We start from the raw sequence: 16,756 nt of genomic DNA, 5'->3' as shown, positions 1-16,756 counted from the left end.
TTACAGAACAGAAACAGACTCACAGACTTAGAGAACGAACTTAATGGTTACCAGAGGGGAAGGGTGGGAGGAAAGGATACTTAGGGAGTTTGGGATTGACATGTATACACTCCTATATTTAAAATGGGTAACCAACAAGGACCTACTCTATAGCACAGGGGACTCTGCTCAATATTATGTAACAACTGAAATGGGAAAAGAATTTGAAAAAGAATAGATACATGTGTACATATAACTGCATCACTTTGCTGTACACCTGAAATTAACACAACATTGTTAATCAACTATACTCTAGTATAAAATAAAAAGTTAAGAAAAAAAATTCCATCATAAAGAAAGACCACATGTTTTTTACCCATTCACCGGCTGATGGACATTTATTTGGGGTTGCTTCTGCCTTTCAGCCATTGTGAAGAACGGTGTGCTATGAACATTCGTGCACAGGATCTGTTCACTTCCCTGCTTTCAACTCCCTCCTCACTGTGGTACAACAGAGTCTTCCCATGTTTATGGGGAAGGGCACCCAGGGCTGCGATGCCCTTCTCAGCGCAGTGTCAGGAGTGCGTGATGTCTTACTGCAGCTGACGTCCACCTTCCTCACCTGCCTAAGGTTGAGTCTACCAGAATCCTCCACTGTAAACTCCCCATTTCCCCCTTTATAATTGCTGAATATTTGGTGAGGGGTAGTTTAAGGCTATGCAAATATCCTGTTTATGCTTAAACTTCCAAAGGGCTCTGTTTTGAACCTGCCAGGTTGGAGATGTTGAATGATGGGCTAGGGCAGACGTCACAAGGCTACTGATGCCAGAGGCAGGGAGGGCCGGCTGTGGGCCGAGGTTGGGGGAGCATCCCTGGCTGGGTTTACGGTCACAGGCCTGGGCGGGTTGCCTGGGGGGAGAATGAAGGAGAGGGGCTGAGAAGGAGCCCGAGGGATGACCGTGTGCTGAGGGCCGAGAGGACAGCGTAGCCTCAGCGGCCGAGACCCTGGAATCCGTCCTTAGTTCTTCAAGATGACAGGCCCGCCGTTTCTCCCCCCAGCCCTGCACCTCTGCCCGCCTCCCTCCCTCCCACCCTCCAACTCAGACGCTGCATCTTCCGGGACCACTCCAGGTGCCCGGTGGGATGGGACTACTCCCTTCCCTTAGCCCAGAGTCCTCAGGACTTTGGTTGTGCCCTTGGGACAGCTCAGAGGCCAGGTATCGCTCGCCGTGAACTTGGACCTCGGATGCAGGTCCCGTGTCTGATCTTCCACAGTCCTGATGCCCCCACCACTTCTGCACACAGGACATCTCGTGAAGTTTAAAGCCAAAGGTATGCCCCCAACAGCCCCGAGTCAGGCTCTGCGTGTGTGGAGTTCTGGGGTTCCGAGGTGACTATGACAAAGTCCCCTGGGGGGCGCTGCTCTTGGGGAGGGAACCAATCCCAAGGGCACTTTCCCGCAGGGAGATGAGCCGGCGTGGTTCCCGACTCCCACTTCCCGGGGAACCTGTAACCCTCGGCACCGTTCTGCTGGTTTGGTGTAGCTGTGTGTTGAGAGCCATATGTCAAAAATGACTTTCTATTCTGTGCAACAACAAATACTTGGGCAGGAGGGTCTCATCTGCTTGTCTTGCAGGTTTCACACACGTGCACACAGAGAGCACACGCTGTCCGACGGAAGATGTAACTCACAGAGGAGCCAGCACTGGGGTGCTGAGTCACCTGCTCCGAACCAGGTGCGACCACGGACACAGCTCCCAGGGCACCGGGGCTGGGGCTGGTGGACCTGAGCCTGGTGTGTGCACGGGCACAGCATGATGACCCCAGGCTCAGGGCAGCTGCACCGCGGCACCTGGGCCTGTGCGCCTGCAGGCTGTGAGGGTGGCTTTTTGCTTCCCATGTCTCAAATGTGAACCTGGACCTGTCCAAGTCTCAGGCGTACGAAATCACCGTTTGGGAAGGTAGAATCTTCGGTGTTTCGGGCTAGGAGTGCGAAGTTGCCCCGCTCCATCCTGGCTCTGAGACTCAACGCTCCATAACCGGGAGCAGGGACCTTCCCTCTCGGGGCCTCGCTTTCCTCGTCTGCAAAACGACCGAGATGACACAGGCGACCCAGAGTCCAGAGCTCCACGCTCTCACCCTGGTGACAACACTCAGCAGCTGGTGAGGGTGGGGGCAATGGGACCCTCCTCCACTCCGTGGGATGACGACCCAGCATCATCTTTCTTGGAAGCAATAAGGCAGGACTTAAACTACACGTTCCCTCTGACCCAGCCATTCCATTTCTGGAAATTTACTGTATTTTAGTTTTATTTCTTTTACTGTTTGGCTATGGCACGCAGCATGTGGGATCTCAACTCCCTGACCGGGGACCAAACCCATGCCCCCTGCAGTGGACGCGCAGAGTCTTAACTGCTGGACGGCCAGGGAAGTCCCTGGGAATTTATTTTAAAGTAATAATCAAACAAGTATACAGAAATATATGTTTGTGGTGAAATCCAGACCAAGTCTGGAGTTTAGTTAACAATGTATGTACCAAATTCGGTTTCTTAGTTGTGACAAGTGGACCGTGGAATATAAGATCCTAACAAGAGAGGAACCTGGGTGGAGAGAGGACAGGAAGCCTCTGCGCCATCTCGGCGACTTTTCTGTGCCTGTGAAATTATTCCAACATGAAAAGTTTATTTATTTATTTATTTATTTTTGGCTGCCCTGGGTCTTTGTTGCGGTGCACGGGCTTCTCATTGCGGTGGCCTCTCCCACTGCAGAGCATGGGCTCCAGGAGCCCGGGCTTCGGTAGTTGTGGTGCACAGGCCCAGCTGCTCTGCAGCCTGTGGGATCTTCCCGCACCAGGGCTCCAACCCCTGTCCCCTGCATTGGCAGGCGGATTCTTGACCACTGTGCCACCAGGGAAGCCCCAAAAAGTTTATTTTTAAAAACATCCACACATATGTCTATAAAAGAATTTTCACCTCAACATTGTTTAAAATAGTGAAAAAGTAGAAACAGCAAGGTCTTCGAGTCTGAGAATTATTAAATACATAACAGCCCAACTGTGTCATACGTGCCTCGCAGCTGCAAAAAGACGGTGGTTCCACATACATCGACACAGACTCCCAGGGTGTATGAAGGCGGAAACAAGATTCCGGAACTTTATACTTACGGTATAATCCCACTAAAGTAAAAAAGTACGTGTTTATACACACATAAAAGAGTCCAGGGCTTTCCTGGCGGCGCAGTGGTTGAGAGTCCGCCTGCCGATGCAGGGGACACGGGTTCATGCCCCGGTCCGGGAAGATCCCACGTGCCGCGGAGCGGCTGGGCCCGTGAGCCATGGCCGCTGAGCCTGCGCGTCCGGAGCCTGTGCTCCGCAACAGGAAAGGCCACAACAGTGAGAGGCCCGCGTACCGCCAAAAAAAAAAAAACAGTCCAGGGGGACCCATGTCAAACGGCAACAGTGATGACTATCTCCGGAGCACAACGATGATCCAGTGTACGTATTTCTGTGTTATTGGAACAGGTATTTTCTTTACACTGTGCTTCCACTACTTTGTACAAGGGATCACCACCTCTCGGTGGATTTCTGCAGAAGCCTCCTAACCGGTCTCCCTGCTCCTGCCCTCACCCCCCAGTAATCTCTCAACACAGCAGCCAGAGGGACCCCTTCCAAACCTCAAGTCAGCTCTGTCCTCTGTGCAAACCCCGCCATGGGCCACCCTGGCAGAATAAAAGTAGAAGCCCCGACGCCTCTCACTCCCTGCACCGCTGCACCTGCAGCCACGGCAGACGGCATCCCTGCACACTGCTCACGGTCTAGAGCCCCTCTTGTCTTCTCGCATAGAATATAACCTGCCTATTTACCCTCGCCATCGCCCATCCTCCTCTGCTAGCCCGCGAGCCCACGCAGCAGGGACTTCAGTCTCCCCAGCATGCTGACGGCCCCCGAACACCCATCCCACGAGAGCTGGTTAAAGGAGTGAACGCAGAGGAAAAACCATGAAAACACTTCCATTTATGAGTTTCTTTGATCTCACTGATGGGCTGGACTCTGTTACCACCAACACCACGACGGCCCCTCTACCTTCCAAGGTCCTCCTCCCAGACACGTGGGGACACGGCTCCCAGGTAATGCATGTGGACTTTTGGGGATGTTTGGGCCGAGGCTCAAAAGGTTCTCACATTTACCATGTTATGTTAAGTTTCTTGAATGGAAGTGGATACATTTAGTCTTCTCCTTACACAGGCTTATCCAGTCTTTAAAAATGGCTGCTTGTTCCTCAAAAAGTTAAACATGGAGTCACCATTTGACCCAGAAATTCCACAAGTAGGTATATATCCAAGACAATGGAAAATATATGTCTACCAAAAACTTGTACATGGAATTTCAGAGCAGCATTATTTACAAGAGCCAAAAAGTGGAAAGAACCCAAGTGTCCATTACTTGATGCCTGGATAAATAAAGTATGGCACATTCATGTGATGAAACAGCATCCAGTCATAGAAAGGAATTAAGTTCTCAAACACGCTACAACTGTGCTTTCAGGCTGCCCTGCCCTCCGCATTCCCGCTTGCTCTGGAAACCCAGGCTCTCACCTGGCAGCTGTGTCCCCCTCACCGGACTCTGATGACGAACAGCAGCAGACGCAGGGCTCCCAGTGCCAAGCACACACCCAGCAGAAAGGCATCTCACGTGTGCACAGGACGCATAGGAATATTCCGGTGCCCCATTCCAAATGGCCCCCAATGCCCACATCAGTATAATGGAGAACCAGCAGAAACTGAACGGCAATGAGTGGACCACCCACGCCTACACACAGTCACGGGAGGATGTCAGAGTCGGTGCCGAGCAGAAGAAGCCAGGACACAAGAGGGAGCTCACTGCGTGGGTCCATCTCATAAAGTAAACACGTGGAGTCAGGAAAGTGGTCGTCCTGGTAATGGGGGAGTGACAGAAGGGGGGAACGTGGGGACTTCTGGGGGCCTGGAAATGTCCTGATTCTTGACCTGGGGCTGGTTACTGAGATATGTTTCACTCTGTGAAAATACATCAAGCTGTGCACTTATGATATGGGCACTTCTCTCCACTGTTATTTTTCAATAAGGTTAATTTAAAGGAACTTTAGGAAGAACCATGGAACATTATACAGCTACTGAAACCATGTGTTAGAGGTTACAGGGAGCAGCTGTGTGCATGTTGACATGTGTGTACACAGTGTGTGCATGTGTGTACGGGCATCCACACGTGTGTGCATGTGTGCTTGTACGTGGTGTGCCTGTGTGTCCATGTAGTGCCTGAATGCATGCATGTGTGTGCATGGGTACCTGTGCATGCGTGTGCATGGGTGTGCGCACAGGTGTCTAACCCAGGAGAATATCACTCCTTCAACCACAGCTAGTAACACAAGTAACCACGTGAGGCTGCCCCGGAATATTAACCAACAGTACTGCCCTGTGTCACCAAGACTGCTGCTTTGTGGTCATCCGGGGATATTGAAAGACTCAAAACTGCCCACAGAGGAGACCATAAAGGATGTTTTCATTAATAACAATAATACTAGTTACTACGTATTAAGCACTGCTAGGAGACAGGCAGTAGACCAAGAACTTTACTTGTGTCTTCTATCCTATTATCTACACCCATTTATGAGCGGAAGAGACCAAGGCTGAGGAGGACAGCCAAAGGCACACAGCGGGCGGCAAGTGGCTGGGCTGGGATCTGACCCACCTGTGCCTCTGGTCACCACGAGCACATGCTAACTCCCTGCTGCGTGTCCTCTCCCTCATTTAAGGAACATTTATTGCGTCCTGCTCTACCCAGGCCTGTGGACACAGAGCTGACCAAGGCAGGACTGGCCCACAGGGAGCTTGCAGTCCACTGTGAGGACAGACCCAAGCACACTTAGCCGCAACAGAGATTGGGACAAAGGGCTGGGGTGTCCAGAGGGTGGAGGTGCAGGGTCCACGCCCTTTGGGACTCTGAGACCAGGGCAGGAGCCCCAGCTTGAGCTTCCGGAGTCACAGCGAACTGCCCTCTCCCCTTCCCCTCCCCTGCTGGGAGCTCTGCCTGGAGGATAAGGCAGTGTAGCCTGGGGGCCCTCACTCCTAGAACTGGGGGTCATGAGGTAGGGCACTGCTCCAGGGCAAAGCAAGGCTGCCTTGGGGAATCCACCAGAAAGGGTAGGGGGACCCAGATGAACAAACCGCCCTCCAGGCACAGCTGCGGACCCTCAGACCCTTGGCCTCCTTGCCGAGGTGAAGAGCTCGGCTGCCCACCCACCCCTCACCCTAACAGCCTCACGGTGACCTGGCCAAGCTTCTGCTGGGATCCCATTAACTCTGCACAAAAGACCCCAAAAGGTAGAGGCGGCTGGTAAACTGGCTCCTGGTGGGGTCGGGGATTATCCCTAGTTTGCAGCACTGCTGACTGTCCATACTTCCAGCACGGCTGATTCAAGCTACCGACACGACACGGCTGGCCAGGGCCAGGGAGATGCGCACAACTGACTTTTTTTTTTTTTAAGATAGACCCATCTTATTGATTGATTGCCGTGTTGGGTCTTCGGTGCTGCGCAGGGGCTTTCTCTAGTTGCGGCCAGCGGGGGCTACTCTTTGTTGCGGTGGCTTCTCTTGTTGTGGCTCACGGGCTCTAGGTGCGCAGGCTCAGTAGTTGTGGCTTGAGGGGTCAGTTGCTCTGTGGCACGTGTGATCTTCCGGGACCAGGGCTCGAACCCGTGTCCCCTGCACTGGCAGGTGGATTCTTAACCACTGCGCCACCAGGGAAGTCCCCTGACTCTTGCAAGCTGGGCCCAGCTGCTCCAGCGCTCCAAAGGCCTACATTACAGTTACGCCAGCAACACACACCACCTTAGCCAAACGGCTTAATGTCAATGTTGGGAAAATCAGGGAAAAGCGGCCCCGAAGTGGTGGCTGGCACCCAAGGTCTCCCAGCTTCCTGCCCCACCAGGAAACAAGTAGCAGTGTGCCCCTGGGGTGCAAGGACAACGCTTCCCAGAGTGCTGTCCCGGGGGACCCAATGACGCTAACTAGACTCCGGGTACCGGGAGGGCACCTGGGCGTGCAGAGGGGATATGATGACATGTCCTGTCTCCAGGATCTGGCCCCTAAGAGACACTGGTGAAGGTGCCACCCCTGGGCCAGGTGCGCCGGGGAACCACTGGGCTCAGCGCACCTGTCCCTGGGCCTCACCCGCTGAGCGTAGCATGGTGACTGCCCACAACAAATAGTGCACGGTGGCCAAGCCCAGCTTTGCGGCCACCCAGGGGCTGAGCGGGCCGCACTGAGCCCCCCCCGCAGAGGCCCTCTGAGGACAGCAGGGGTTCTCTCCACCTGGTGCCTTTGTTCTGTCAGGTTTCTGAAGGTATAAAGTCCAATTTTCTCCACCACACACAAACGGAGAGGGGCAGCAGTGGTCCTCCGAGCCAGCTGGACCCGCTGTAACACAGTCCCTGGGCTGGAGCAGGGAGCTGGCAGGCACAGTCCAGGCTCTGTTTGCCAGCCTCTTCAGCTGCTGCCCGGTGACTTTGAGCAAGGCCAGATGCCCCCAGGTCTGTGACTGCACGCGGGGACAGTGGGAGCTGGGCTTCCTCCCCGCCCGACGGACCCAGACGTGCCAAGAACTGATACCAGAAAAGACCTTGAAATTCTTGGATGAAGGTGGCCACCCAGGAAGCAAGGCAAGGGGCCGCCTCACTTCCATGTCAGGTCTCTGAGCTCTGGGCCGCTTCCCAGTGCCGACTCTGAAGGACAGATGGAGACTCAGCTGGCGGTTCTCAATTTAAAAATAGTGCCCTTTCTAAAAATAGGTGCAAAACCCAGAAACCCAGCTTGATGGGTCCCACTCCCCCCAAGCTAAGCCGTAACCCTAAATCTAAATGCATGTCAGCGGAGAAAGGCCAACAAGTGACTTCTTGGGGACAGTGACCTACAAAGCCGGCCAGCAGGACCTGTGCTCTTTACTGATTTCCAGTAAAGGATGCAAGGCCTTACTTACGAGGCCTTACTTCTGCACTCGGTCCAAGAACAAGCAAACAAACAAAACCCTCTACCTCAACCAAAAATCATTTCCAAGGGGAGAAAAATGCCCTCCTTATTCACACCTGCCTCTCAGTGCCACGGGATGCTGCAGGAAGGGGCAGCTCGCCCAGGGGAGGCCTTGAGCATCTCAGGTGGGCCTCGCCCGTCACCTGGTGTGCGGTTTCTGCACATCTGAGCAGAGTGTGCTTTAAGAATGCGCGGAGCTTCCAACGCCAAGCAATTCTCCCACGCCAGCTGGCTGTCCTACAATCCAAGTCAGTTCTGACACTGTCCACCTGGAGAGAGTGTCCGCTCCCATGGTTAAGGGCTCAGTCCCACAAGACTGTCCCCCACCCAACTTCAGATACCAAGGTCCAAGTGGTCCCTGTGCTTCTGATCTACCCGCTATAAATCAGAGGTGTACACAACCACCTCCTCAGGGTCAATTAATTAACTGGCTAGGGCAGCTCACGGAACTCAGAGGAACATTGGCCTACGTTTACGAGTTTATTTTAAAGGGTATTATAAAGGATACAGAGTGAGGTAGGAAGAAAGGGGCAAGGAGCTTCCACGGCCTCTCCCAGCACACCGTTCTCCCAGCTCCTCCATGTGTTCACCAACTCAGAAGCTTCCAGAAGCCCATCCTTCTGGGTTTCCACAGAGTCTTCATTACGTAGGCATGAATGACTAAATCATCGGCCACTGGTGACTGACCGCACCCCCCAGCTCCTCTCCCCTCCACTGGGGTGGTTAGGGGGAAATGAAAGTACCAACCCTCTAATCACAACGTTGGTTCCCCTGGCAACCAGATCCATCCCTGGGACTTTCCAAAAGTCACCGCATTAACATAAACTCGGAGGTGGCTGAAAGGAGTTTGTTATGAACATGAGATACCTTTATTGCTCTTTATCAGTTAGGAAATTCCGAAGGTTTTAGGGGCTCTGCGCCAGAAACAGAGAGGAAGACCAAATATATGTTTCTTATTACAAACCTCAGTATCACAGAACCTAGCATGGGACATGTTTGGGTAAGGACATCACCGCTGAATGGAGACATGGGCTCCTGTGACAGCCGCTGCCCCACTGCTGCCTGGGAATTTCCTTCTGCTTTATGGCTTTGTGGGAGAACAGTCTAGAACAGGGCCTGTGAGGCCCACCACCAGCCATCTGGTTCTGGGATGCGCTTGTGTCAGGGAAGTGCAGGGGAAAGCCCTAGCAGCAAAGGGCTCAGAGCAAATCCCACCCCACCCCCCGAGTCCCTGGAACCCAGAGCTGTTGTCAGATGACTGTGCAGTGACCAGTGCACCCTATGAGCTCCCCCAAGAATGGCTAGAAGAAGGGCCTTACTTTGCTCGTGTGGTTTCCTTTTCTAATATATAACTTCCTCCATCATAAAAAATTAACATAGCCATATCACGTTTGGAACTTGGAGATAAGAAGAAAACATTACCCATAATTCCACGCATAGCGCACAGACCCACCCCAGGCTCAGCACCCTACACTGCAACCACCCTCTTCCTCATCCGTCTCCCACTGGAGAACCAAGAAGGACTGAAGGAGACCAATGTTCAGACAGACAGACCGATAAATAACAGGTTGACTTCAATCCTCTGACCCAACGTACGTTTCCTTCCAGTCTCTTTCCCCCAACAAGCCTGCTTATTCCAGAATTGTCATCACTCTGAAATAAAAAGGTCTGTCATCGGCTCCTGTCACTTCAGGTTATATCATAGGCATTTTTCTGGGTTGCTACATACAAAGGGGTTTCCCCTACCCCACCCCAGTTTCATTGTTTTTTTCAGTAAACTTTTATTTTGAGATAACTGTAGATTCCCATGTGGTTTCCCCTAATAATAACATCTTGCAAAACTACAGAACAATATCAAAACCAAAGTATTGATACACTTACAGTCAAAATATAGAGTATTTTCATCACCACCAGGATCCCTCGTGCTGCCCTTTATAACCACACCCACCTCCCTCCTACCCCATCACACACCTTAATCCTTGCCAGCCACTAATCCGTTTCCATCACTACAATTTTATCATTTTAATAATGTTATATACAATGGATTAGACAGCACAGAATCTTTGGGGATAGGCTTTTTTCACTGGAGATCTATTTACTGTATCAATAGTTTCTTTTCCTTGCTGAGTAGTATTCTGTGCAGTGGATATACAGTTTAACTATTCATCCACTGATGAACATCTGAGTTGCTTCCAGTCTGGGGCTTGGAGAAAAACTGCTATGAACATTCATGTACAGGTTTTTGTGTGAACGTAAGTTTTCACTTCTCTGTGATAAATGCCCAGGAGTGCCACGGCCAAGTCCTGTGACAGTTGCATGTTTATTTATTTATTTAGGCCATGCCACGTGGCTTGTGGGATCTTAGTTCCTCAACCAGGGATTGAACCGGTGCCCTTGGCAGTGAAAACACAGAATCCTAACCATCGGACTGACAGGGGATTCCTGATAGTTGCGTGTTTAGATTTTTAAGAAACTGCCCAACTCTTTTTCCAAGTGGCTGCACCATTTCATATTCCCACCAACAATGTCTAAGTGATCAGATTCTCAGCATCCTCGTCAGCATTAGCTGTTGTCATTATTATTTTAGCCATTCTGATAGGTATGTAGTGACAGCTCATTGTGGTGTTTTGCATTTCCCTAATGACTAATAACATTGAACATCTTTTTTGCAGCGGTCCCCAACCTTTTTGGCACCAGGGACTGGTTCTGTGGAAGACAATTTTTCCACCCACCGGGGCAGTGGGGTGGGATGGTTCAGGCAGTTAACACGAGCGACGGGGAGCAACGGGGAGCAGTGGGGAGCGACGGGGAGCAATGGGGAGCGATGGGGAGCGGTGGGGAGCGACGGGGAGCAATGGGGAGTGACGGGGAGCGGTGGGGAGCGACGGGGAGCAATGGGGAGTGACGGGGAGGGATGGGGAGCGACGGGGAGCGATGGGGAGCGACAGGGAGTGGTGGGGAGCGACGGAGAGCGGTGGGGAGCGACGGGGAGCCTCTGGTGGGGAGCGACGGGGAGCGATGGGGAGTGGTGGGAAGCGGCAGATGAAGCTTTGCTCGTTCGCCCGCCCCTCACCGCCTGCTGTGCAGCCCGGTTCCTAACAGGCCATGGACCGGTACCGGTCCACAGTTTGGGGGTTGGGGACCCCTGTTGTTATGTGCTTATTTGCTATCTGTCTATTTGGTGAAATGTCTATTCATTTTTTTCCAGTCTATTTTTTTCTCTTCTCACTGTGTAACCTCTATTTTTCTATCTTCATGTTCACCGATGTTTCCTCTGTCCCCTCCAAGGGGCTATCAAGCCCATTCACTGAGTTTTTTATTTTGGCTACTGTACTTTTCAGTTCTAAAGTTTTCATTGGTTCTTCTTTGTATCTTCTATCTGCTGAGACTTTCTACATTTTTGTTGAAATTTTCTACTTGGTCATTTGTTTCAAGCATATTTGCAATTGCTGGTTGAAGCACTTTTAAAGCAGCTGCTTTAAAATCTTTGTCCTGGGCTTCCCTGGTGGCGCACTGGTTGAGAGTCCGTCTGCCGATGCAGGGGACACGGGTTCGTGCCCCGGTCCGGGAAGATCCCACATGCCATGGAGCGGCTGGGCCCGTGAGCCATGGCCGCTGAGCCTGCGCGTCCGGAGCCTGTGCTCCACAACAGGAGAGGCCACAACAGTGAGAGGCCCGTGTACCACAAAAAAAAAAAAAAAAAAAGAAACAAAATCTTTTTCCTAACATCTGTGTCATCTCATTGCTGGTGTCTACTGATTGACTTTTCTCATTCAGGTTGAGATTTTCTTGGTTCTTGGTATGACAAGTAATGTTGTATTGAAATGTGGACATTTTGGGTATTATGGTATGAGACTCTGGATCTTATTTAAACCTTCTCTTTAGGCTGGCTCTTTGGGGAACACACAACTCCAGCAGTTGAAAGAGGGTAGAGTTGCCAGTTGGGGTAGAAATCCAGGTTCCCCACTGGGACTCTGTTGACATTGAAGTGAGGGTGGGGCACTGGTTGCTGCTGGTCCAGGGTGGAAGTTCCACCCTGGCTGGAAGGACCAGGAATGCCTCATGATTGCTTCCCATATGGCCTCCATCGACACGGTGAGTGGGAGTGGGTGGGGGTGGCCTTTTTACTGCTGGTTGGGGTAGAAGCACAGGATCTCCATGTGGTCACCACTGACCCCCCCAGCTGAGGAGCCCTCTTTATCACCCTGGCTCCCTACCTACCTGGCCTCCTCTGACACCCCCCAACCCCAGTGGTGAGGGGCTCATTACAGCCTCAAGGAGGTGGAAGTTGGGCTTCCCTGGTGGGGCAGTGGTTAAGAATCTGCCTGCCAACGCAGGGGACACGGGTTCGATCTCTGGTCTGGGAAGATCCCACATGCCGCGGAGCAACTAAGCCTGTGCGCCACAACTACTGAGCCTGCATTCTAGAGCCCGTGAGTCCCAACTACTGAGCCCACGTGCCACAACTACTCAGCCCACGCACCTAGAACCCAGGCTCCACAACAAGAGAAGCCACCGCAATGAGAAGCCCGCACACCACAATGAGGAGTGGCCCCCGCTCACAACGACTAGAGAAAGCCCGCATGCAGCAAAGACCCAACGCAGCCAAAATTAAAATAAAATAAAAAAGGTGGGAGTCTAGGCTCCCCATTGGGCCCTTGCTGGCATGGATGGGAAGAGACCACAGTTGATTCTATGGTATTTGGCTGGTGTAGAGTGGCTATCGTCTGCAAGTTTCTGTCTTGCTAGGCTGCCTGAGAGAGCAGGCTTCCGTGGGGGCTTTTCCTCTGTGCCCACCGGTGTTTCCGGGTTGCTGGCCTCTTCACTTCCAAGTCTGGGGTCTACAAAGCAAAGAGAAAACCCAGGGAACCCACCATTGTTTCATTCCTTGGGTCCCGTGGTCCCTGGCCGGGCTGCCCTCTTCTCTCCACCTTTCAGAGTCTTCTATTGTTTGTTTCATAGCTAATATCCGGGGTTTCAGTTGCACTGAGCCGGAGGACTAGGGAAAGGACTTCTACTCCATCCTGTCAGAAGCAGAAGTCTCTCCAAGTGCTTTTCATGGTTTAGGTTGTTTTCTCTTGTAACCAGGGTGGGTCTAGGGCGAAGAAGTAGTGGGTGTCTGACAGAAGACCCCTCAGCTCCCTGTAGAGTGTTTGCTTTCCAGCAGACCCTTGAGAGCTCTCGAGGAGCTCCTCAGGAAGGGGCTGGGCTTGGCACTCCCCCCGTGGCAGCCCCTTCCTCGTCTATGGTCTCGACCGAGAGCACAGCACGCACTCTGTGAGCGTTATCACCAAGCGCCCATCGGGGGGGGGGGGTCACTCTTAGTGGCTAATTCGGCCTTTATTTTACTAGAAGGAAAACATGAGGCCATGGTGCTCCTTGTGCAAAGCCAATGAGAAGGATATTTTTGGATTTCCTTCTTCCACAGCTTCAGCTAAACCTCAGCAATCTGGTCTTCTCCCTGCAGCCCATATAGAAAATGCAGATGAGCCTATTTCAAGGCTGACAAGTACAGGCTGTAAAACTGTACGTAAAACACAATCTCAATTATGCTTAAAAATACTAAAAAGAGGAGGGAGCTGGAAGGAAATATGCCATAATGTTAATTGACGTTATCGGTGGATTACAAAAGGATTTTTTTTAAGCTGCTTCTTTTCAGATTGTTCATAATTTCCAAATTTTCCAGTGTGAACACATTACATTTATAAAATTAAAAACAAATTTTTAAACCAAACTAAAATCTCTCCCATGAAAAACTAACTAGCGAGTATACGGACCCGTCACTGGCTGCTTGCCTCATGCGGACCTGGGTTTATACCTTGAGATCATAAGCTGTGGTCAAGACAGGACTCTGGGGCCACTGCACGAGACACCAGCCAGATCCAGGACCTGGAAAGTGGAAACTACGCCTCTTCCCTGCGTGCCTGAAGCTGCCGCATGGCCAGCCTCGAGGCTTCCAGCTTTGGTGGCCCCTCGGGTGGCAACACCACTGCAGGGAGTCACTCCGCGGCCACCTACTCTCCACGGGCCCCGGAGCCAGCACTACGCACCCCACACAGGCACCCTCAGGCCCCACAACAGACGGTCAGTGCCACCAAAGGACCAAAAGTGCAGTAAAACCCAGCACTGCTAAGAACCAAGCTCTCCGCACCACAGGCCGGACCAGACTTGCCGAAGGAAGTCCTCCAGCACGAAGGCAAAAGAACGGCTCGCTATCCTGCGGGAAGTAACTCCACAGCAAGGCGGCCTCCAGCCCGGGCAGACCGGGGCCCGCGTGTGCCCGCTCTACCAGCAGACACACCTTCAGCCCCACCATCACACCCCCTCTGTGGCCTTGGCGGGTGGCCTTCATGTCGGCAGGCAACTCAGGTCCTGGCTTCCCTGGAAGGATGTGGGCTCTGGGGAAGCCAGCCAGCCCCCCGGCCAGGAGCCTGGGACCCACAGCCAGGAGAGTGCAGGAGAGCAAATACAGTCAGAGCCAGCTGGGAGGCATGGCCAGCAGGTGCCCTTGGACCCACCCAGACTCCTCCAGCAGATGGTCAGTGCTGCCGGAGAACCAGAGGGCAGTAAAGAACCGACACTTCCAAACTCCAGGACAGACTGAGCAGACATTCTCAGACGCACCTTCCGATGGTACCGTCTAGGGGAAGCCCACCCCTTAGGCCTCCTGGGCGCTGTCCTCTGCCGCCCCCTCTCTCTTTAGGCCTCCCCTCTTCGCTACTGTGGAAACCTTGCCCTTGGTCCCTCTGCTGTCTGGAAATGATCGTTAACTTCCTCTCATAGAGGCAGGGCCACCGCGGGACCCCTGTGCTTGGTAACAGCTGCAGAGAAACCATCAGTGGCCAGTCGGGAGAGCAGGCCAGGCCTGGCCATTGGCTGCGTCTTTATTTATAACTTCTTTTACTTCCAGTGTTAAGGCCCCGCAATTTCAACCGAAAAGGTCGAGAGAAAAATGAATGCCTTGACATTTTCCCAAACATCCTCCCCAAGAGCGCTTGGCGAGAGAACTTGGCTTTGCTGAGAGCATGAGAACGCCTGCGGCCGCAGAGCCCTCCTTGCAGCGGATCTATTTTTGTTTGGTGAGACATCTGTGCTCCGCTAGGCTCGACACTTGGGACTATAAAGGAAAAACAAAACATGTAAATGGGGACTAAAAGCTCTACCAAAATAAAAGTGGGTCGTGAGCCGTTCTGTCACATGTTGGGCGAGCAGCGGGGAGCAGCGGCAGCATGGCGAGTGGCCCCTGCCTGCTCCCCCCGGCCCCGCCCAGCGCAGGGCTCTGCCCCGACGTCCTCCAGCGAGCCTTCCCAGGAGGTTCTGCATCTGAACCGGGCAAACCTGAGCCAAGCGCCGCCCCCCACGGGAGAGGCTGGGGCCCCCCACAACGGAGAGGGAGGCGAGACGAGTGGCTCAGAGCACAGACGGCCTCAGAGTCAGACTGCCGAGGGCTAGGCCCCGTCCGAGCCCCCGTGGGACCTTGGGCAAGAGGCTTACGCCTCCCACCGCCCTTGAGCTTCTCTAGAAAGTGGGCTGTGCAGAGCACAAGGCATGAGCTGCACGTAGGCCCGCTGTGAGTGCAGGGCGGACGGCAGCTCCCTGGGGATGAGGCCCAACAGCCCTGGGAGGAAGCCTTCCAGCCGCTCCCTGACTTGGGGCTCAGATTCCAGAAGGGTCACTGTGCCTCCCTCCCCCAGAAAGGCTCTGAGAACACTCCCAGGAAGCTGCTGGGCCCGTTCCCCAGGCCAGGTGGCCTGGCAGCTGCAGGGCGGCCCCTGAGGCAGCTGATGCAGTTGTCCGTCCAGCTGCGGCGTGAGAACTAAGGGCCACGTGGCTGCTTCTCTCTCGCAGCCTCGTGCGCCCTCGACTGTCACCCAGAGTCATCAGGGCACCTCTCTCCTGTGACTCTGCAGCGTCAGGCAGACAGGACAGGAAGGACAAGGGAAGAAGCAGGTACAAGAGGACAGGTTGAATGTGAACATCCGAGGTGTCAGGACACACTGATGGGACGGGGCCGAGGTCACACCCCTCAGCTACCTCTGTGCTTCCCCTCCCCAACTCCTGCACCCTCCCCAGGCTCCCTGGACTCCCCAAGGTCTCACGTGTTCCATCTGTGTGCCACGTCACTCAGCCCCTGCCCAGCACGTGGGCCCCACCACCGATCTCCCACAGTCCACTCCTGCATAGCTTCCCCGACCCAGTGCCCTCTGTGCCCCCTTCCCTGGTCAGCCTGGCCTAGCACCTCTGCAAGGTAGGGATGACACCTGGCCCACGACGGCCTCCCCAGAGGTAGCCCACCAGCTGGGTGATGACAAAGTTACATGAGGCTTCAGCCGTACCCCAAGACCAGCACCCCAACCCTCCTCTAGGAAATGGATTTTACTAATGGACTGCAACTTACTCCAAGACAGCCATCATTTAGTTACACAACCTTGTCTCTCCAATTCCTGGGGACACAGAGGTTTGAGTACAAAGCAAACTACATGAAGCTATCTGTTGGCCTGAGTTACAAACACAAACAAGGGGGCTGGTACGCATGTGTTCCGAGGTGCATCCAGCGTGCTTCTGGGGCTGCAGCACGTGCAGGTCCCCTGGGCCACCACCCCTGGTCCAGCGGCATTTGCCGAGCACTGCTGAGCGCTCCCGAGGCCCGGATCTGCCGACCATTCGCTTGTACGTTCGTTCGTTCATTCATTCATCAACTCACAATCAGGTCTGG

General features: G+C 53.4%; 1 protein-coding gene across 2 annotated transcripts in view; it reads right to left on the bottom strand.

Annotated features, from left to right (window-relative positions):
- Nucleotides 1–16,756, bottom strand: part of LHPP (phospholysine phosphohistidine inorganic pyrophosphate phosphatase) — a 134,885-nt gene that overhangs the window by 32,941 nt on the left and 85,188 nt on the right. Inside the window, exon 7 of one of the 2 annotated variants that reach the window (XM_060125918.1) lies at nt 14,962–15,157. The exons of the other annotated variant lie outside the window; for it this stretch is intronic. Within the exon in view, the coding sequence (XP_059981901.1) occupies nt 15,139–15,157 (19 nt within the window). The 3' untranslated portion in view covers nt 14,962–15,138. Of the gene's footprint in view, nt 1–14,961; nt 15,158–16,756 lie in introns of those variants that run through there. 2 annotated transcript variants of the gene reach the window in all.

This window comes from Lagenorhynchus albirostris, chromosome 16 (genome assembly GCF_949774975.1).
Source record: "Lagenorhynchus albirostris chromosome 16, mLagAlb1.1, whole genome shotgun sequence".
Lineage (NCBI taxonomy): Eukaryota > Metazoa > Chordata > Mammalia > Artiodactyla > Delphinidae > Lagenorhynchus > Lagenorhynchus albirostris.
Note: the sequence above shows the minus strand (reverse complement) of the source record. Positions and strands in the feature narration are given on the sequence as shown.